We start from the raw sequence: 6,422 nt of genomic DNA, 5'->3' as shown, positions 1-6,422 counted from the left end.
AGCTTATTTTTTGTTCCACTAGAAAAAAAGATTAATTTCGAATTTTCGACTGTGACTATGATAAACTTTGTTATGTAAAATTAAGTTGAATATTGAACATTGAAGCATCTAATTATGATGCTTTTGTGTGAATGTAATAAATTTAAAATTTAATCAATTCGTATATAATTTGATCATTTGTGGTATATTGAATATACGTAGAAAACACTATACATGTCATATTTATTTAATATATCTTACCAACTTTTTTAAATTTAAAATATATTATTATTTACGAGATCATTGATACTTAATGGTGGTTTTTCTGATATTCTATATACAACAAATAATATTAATACCAGAACTACCAATTACTTTTTCTTTTGCGTATATCCATGCCTAAATATTCCAAAGTATCCTTTATACTTTCTTCTTCATTGAATATATGATCTTCTTCCTCCTCTTCCTCGACATCTTCGACATCCATGCCAAGTAAGTTGGCCTTCCATTGTAAACGTTTCTCATTCTCTTCGACAACTTCGGCAGCTGCTACGGCGGCAACTTTTATAAGATCATCATAAATATTCAATGAAGATAATTCATATTTTTTTCTTAAATTAAAATTGTCATTCTTTGAAAAGAATCCAGGTTTATAGAAGTGCTTTAGGTGGGGTGCTATAATTATTATTAAGTGAGTGCATGAGTAAGTGCAATTAAAACAATTTAATTGTTAAAAAACTTACTTCTTCCCAACCACGAGTCTTCACGTTTAACTTTTTGTCCCAAACCGGCTGCATTGAGCGCAGCCAATACTTGGGTATTATTTTGGGCTTCTGCAATATTTTGATGTACCGAACTTTCAGCTGCATAATGTTCCAGGCCCGGATGGCCGGGATGGCCACCCAGTGGGGCCACAGCAGCAGCATGTATTGGCAAACCACCAGCATACATATCAGAACCTCCCATATCAGCTGGACCCGCTGCCATTGAATGTATACCATAATCCATGCTATAGGGCATCATATATGGTGAATGTTCGGGGTATTGGTACATCATTCTGAAATTTTAGAAAGAAATAGGTGTATAAGTCTTTTTGAAAGGTGTACATATCCTCTGGAATCCTTCCTACTTTTCTGAAGCATTATCCATTAATTTTTTCATCAATACCATAGCCGCTACAACAAATGCTATTTTGGAAATGGCCAGAGCTTTGAGTGTCAACAGACCAACAAATTTGGCAGCTACCAATGTCCAACCAAAAGTTGTTGCCGCCAAATACATAGGCACATACATTTGCATTTGTTTCTTGTCCTCCTTTTCGTGACGTTCCTTAAAACGATGAATAATTCCATGTCCATGGCCACCGCCGCCGCTTCCGCTGCCACCAAGCAAACCGCCTCCGCCATCACCACCTCCACCTAATATGCCGTGACGAGCTGAAATATTTTTTTTTTTTCATAATAAATCCTTATTAAATTTAAAAATGCAACTAAATGCATAAATATGTATGCAGGGTTATGTAAATTCATACATGTATGAAATAATTACTACAAATATTATTATTCACAATATTTTGTCGAAAAGCTCTTTAATTAAAAGGTATTAAATTACATTCATTCTCATTTATTATTTTAGTATTATACGATTTGTTGCGACAGTGATGGTTGCAAACATGTCATTAAATTATATTGAAAACATGTCATTCGTTTGTTGCAATGGAACAGAAATATGTAAATCGACTTCAAACTAATATCAATAGGTCATCCGTTGGTCTAGATCTGTACTTCTAGAAAATCCAACTACGTTATTCTATGCTCAATTTTGTAAGTTGTGCAAAATTTGATGTCAATCAAATAAATATGAGGAGTTTGATGCACAATTTACTTATATATGGATGATATATCCAAATATGAACCGATTTCAACGAAACTTGTCACAGGTTAGGTTATACTAATTTCAGTACGTTTTGTTCCTATCAGCCATATATTGGTTCCTTGGTGCGTCAATTACTTAAAATCAATATATAATATAAGGGAGCTATATCTAAATCTCAACCGATTTTCACTAAACTTGGCACACAATATTCTGGATTGAACTCAAAACGCTATGCAACATAAGAACTTGGTACATTATTTATATTAAATCGGACGAAAATATATATATCTAGATCTGAATCGATTTTCACGAAACTCAGCACACATCATTCCAGCATCAATTCAGTACGTTATGCCAAATCTCGTGCAAATCGAAAGATATATAGGGACTTTGGTGCACCATTTACATGAAATCTGACGAAACTGTATATGGGAGCTATATCTAAATCTGGACTAAATCTGGACATCACTCTAGACTCAATTCAGTACGTTATGCCAAATTTCGTGCAAATCGAAAGATATATAGGGACTTTGGTGCTCAATTTACATGAAATCGGACGAAACTATATATGGGAGCTATATCTAAATCTGGACCGATTTTCACGAAACTTGGCAGACATCACTCTAGGCTCAATTCAGTACGTTATGCCAAATTTCGTGCAAATCGAAAGATATATAGGGACTTTGGTGCACCATTTACATGAAATCGGATTTTTTCCAATTCCAATAGGGTTCGTCCTTGGGCCAAACAAATGAGCTGTGCCAAATTTCATCAAATTCGGATCATAAATGCGATCTGTACTTTGCTCACAAAAATACATGGACAGACAGACAGACGGACGGACATGCTTAAATCGACTTAAAAAGTGATTCAATGCTTATCCTCAAAAGGAACCATGGGTCTATCTCGTTTCCTTTTGCCTGTTACAAACATATGCACAAAGACATAATACCCTGTACCACAGTGTGGTACAGGGTATGATAAACATGAATATGTAGATCTAATTCGTATATATTATTATTGTTATTAAAAAAGTACAAAATTAAAAAGGTACGAAATAGATTACGGAAAATAAATAGATTTTTATTAAAGGTCGCAATTATTGATAATTGAAATTTTGTTGTTTGGTGCATGCAGTTTTGAGCTACAGGGTTTTAAAAATGGTACATTTTACAGTTTTTACAAAGGCGAAAATGCAAGTCAAGTGGCTAAAATTGTGAATGGGAAGTTAAATGCATCCGCCATACAGTTTGGACTTGGCACCAAGCGATTATCATATTTTTCTTGCATTACAAAATGTCTTTAATGTTAAAAAATTGGTATCTAGGGGGGATTGTGAAAATCGGTTACTAGAGTTTTTTTTTTTGCAAATTGAGAGCAGCACTCCTATGAGAGAGGCATTATGAAGTTATTTTTAAAATGACAACAACTCATACAACAAAACGGTCCATATCGGATATTCCAAATCGTTTTGAATAAAGTCCTATAGGTCATATAAAAATTATGGATTTATTTCTCTCCAAACTAATATAAAACGGGAACGATTTTTTCCAATTTTAATAATGTTTGCAACATATCGTCAGTCCGGCTGTTGAATTCACGTTGGAATAATATTGAAGATAGAGCTACTACTCCTAGGATGTGTGGTATTGAAAACGGGATATATCGGACAACCTCTTGGTTAAGCCCCAATATTTCGTAATCAAATGGGCTTTAATTTGATATTTTGGATTATTATCGAATAATAAATTTCCTTACAAAAATAATAAATGTTGGCTCCATTTCCATGGCAAATAAAAGCCATTAGGTTGGAAAATGTGGTTATGACCTTGAAAATAGAAAAATAAAGCAAAATTGAGTGTTGTCTGTAAGGAGAAATGGTGATAATTGGTCGGGGCCTTTAAATGGGTGCTATTTTATAATACTAACAGAATAGTGTTTATTCTCGAAGAACAAGAGAAAACAATTTTTCAGTAACAGAACAGGAGATAAAAACATCAGAATAGCATAGCGTACTGAATTGAGTCTGGAATGGTGTGTGCTTAGTTTCGTGAAAATCGGTTCCGATTTAGCTACCATATATATTATATTGTCGTTCGATTTTATGTAAATGGGGATCCTTGTGCAGGAGGGTATAATGATTTTTTATAATTTTTTGCAGTTTTTTAAAATGTTTAGCACTTTCAAGCGTATTTTTGAAACAAAGTCTAGAATTTTTTCTTAACAAAGTTTTGGCAACACTGCTAGGAATGGAGATTTGTATGGTACTCTTGACATGGAAACATTTTCTATTAAAATGTTTTTTGTTCTAGTTCTACTTTTTAATTCCATTTAAGGGAACCCCACCCATTCTCGATTTTAATTTTTCAAGATTTTCAATGGGCTGGTAAATCAATACCAATGCTTTTTAAGGTTTGTAACTTTGCACATATATATTTGAAGATTTAAAAGAGAAGAAAAATAATTAAAAACAAATTTTGTTATTGTTTTGTTGTTGTTTTTTGTAATTAAAGAAAAGTCCTTATTTTTGATGGCGGGCATGATAACTCCTCACTGGAACATCGGAATCCGAAAATTCCAACGGTGTTAGTACATGTCTGGCTCTCGTATGAACGAGGATTATTGATTTCGCTCTAAAATTAACAAAATGGCGGACCTCTGAAAAAATATTTTTGGAAAATCGCCGATTTTTTACCAAAAACCAAGTTAAAAAAATGAGGAAGATCTACACCGATTGGCTTTATCCTAGTTCATACGATATCTATACACTCACAGAGAAACGTGTAAAAATTTGGAATCGATTGGGTTATTAGTTTTTTATTTATCGTGCCCGCCATTCGCAAAAGAGAAAAACGCGTTTAAAGTTAGAGAAGCCCTTTAGCCGTCACTTGATGCTGACACAATAAATCGGTTATATTTTCAAGAGTTCTTGAGATTTTCACTTGAAATTTTGTAGGGACATTCTTGAATTAGTGTAGATTCGAATTAAATCAAAAAAAAAAATTGACCCCGAGAATGGGGGGGTCCCCTTAATTGAAATTTATTCTAGATGTACAAAAACCACATAAAACCATGAACATTTATGAAAAAAAAATATTAGAGTTCCAGATCCTAAAATATACTTCTATATTGTACTATTTTTTCCTTATTCCGAAAACTAGAAACATATAAGGAACTAATATTAATAATGGTCGGTATTTGTTGTCGTAGAATTCAAGAATGTCGAGTTCTAAGATTTATACTATTTTTCCGTTCACGTACATTTCGACATTGGCATTTCCCTCTTTTACTAGCTTTAATATTAAACAAGTAAGGATCACAACAAATTTAATTAATTTGTGTGTATGTGCAAACATTCATTTTATCCACTGTGGGGAATTCTTTACTAACTTCGTATTTCCTGTTTTTCTTCTTCTTCTCTTGTCATTTGTCTACATATGAAAGTGTAACACTTTTCACATAATTTCTTGTTCTACTTTTTCATCCATTAAACAGACAATCAACAATATACCTGTACTACTGGTCGCCTTCTTCAGCAGAGCAATTTCAATGTAGTTGGCATCATCCTCATCACGTTGCACACTGAAGACCATGGGACCAACCGGTATCCGTATAGCATTACCACTAATAAAATCCACAAATGTGGATATGCTACGACCGGTTTCCGTCGCATTCCATTTCGATTTGGTCTTCTTGGACGGTGGCAATTTAACCAAATCTAAGAATCCCAAATGGACTGTTTCACCACGACGATAAGAATTGATAATACCGCTGGCCATATTGTACAGACAACTGGCATTGTTGGCACATTTCCAAGACATTTTATCGACGAAATCCGTATTTACTGGTCGCGGCTGTGAGGATGCTGCAAAACCTGTCTTGGACGTACTCGATGCGCTATCATCATCAGCTGGATTATTGCTCGTCGATTTGTGTGTGTTATGGCCATCGTGAATGCTATTACTTTTTGCACTAACACTTTTTGAGGGGCGACTGCGTATTTCCGCTTGTATTGCAGGTATGATGAGTAAACATAATATGCTCACTAACACTGATATTGTTGGCAGGCGATGAATAGCCATTTTTTATGGTTTCGTTTATATTTTGGCTTGTTAATTTTTGTGTGTAGTTTTTTTTTATTATTTATCACTTAAGGACTTTTTGCTGTTAAATAATGAATTGTATTTTATTTTTTTTTTCTGTTTTCGTTTTTCACATAAAATGTCCTGGACGTTGGTGTCCAGCTGTGGGGTGGAAACGCGAACGCGTATCACTTGCAACTCCAATGTTTGAGCTTAGTGTTGGCTGTTCAATGTCGACTAATTATCTTGGCAATGTTGCAAGTCAGTTTTATTGTCTCTGCCACACTGAGGCAGCCACACAAAAAACTAAAACAATTTGTATCTGATAACTAAAGTGCAGTTGCAATAGTATGCTTCTATTGTTGCTTTATTTGAACATTATTATGATTAAATATAATTTAGTTGCGTTAATATCTATTTTCCATTGCATTTTTACACATTTTTCTTGAAGTGTTAGAGTGTTGTTGGCTTTTCGAATGAGACAGT

The 6,422-nt window shown here is 34.0% G+C and overlaps 1 protein-coding gene across 1 annotated transcript; it reads right to left on the bottom strand.

Annotated features, from left to right (window-relative positions):
- Window positions 1-343: 343 nt before the first annotated feature.
- Window positions 344-5,936, bottom strand: LOC133324813 (uncharacterized). Its single transcript, XM_061533650.1, has 4 exons — window positions 5,348-5,936; window positions 1,109-1,415; window positions 723-1,036; window positions 344-654 (listed from the first exon to the last, which is right to left on the bottom strand). The coding sequence occupies exons 1-4, from the start codon at window positions 5,934-5,936 to the stop codon at window positions 344-346; spliced, it is 1,521 nt and encodes a 506-aa protein (XP_061389634.1).
- Window positions 5,937-6,422: the final 486 nt, after the last annotated feature.

The sequence above is a fragment of the Musca vetustissima genome, unplaced genomic scaffold (genome assembly GCF_032173495.1).
Source record: "Musca vetustissima isolate MV318-11 ecotype Yass unplaced genomic scaffold, APGP_CSIRO_Mvet_v1 utg2170, whole genome shotgun sequence".
In the NCBI taxonomy this organism is placed as follows: Eukaryota; Metazoa; Arthropoda; class Insecta; order Diptera; family Muscidae; genus Musca; species Musca vetustissima.
Note: the sequence above shows the minus strand (reverse complement) of the source record. Positions and strands in the feature narration are given on the sequence as shown.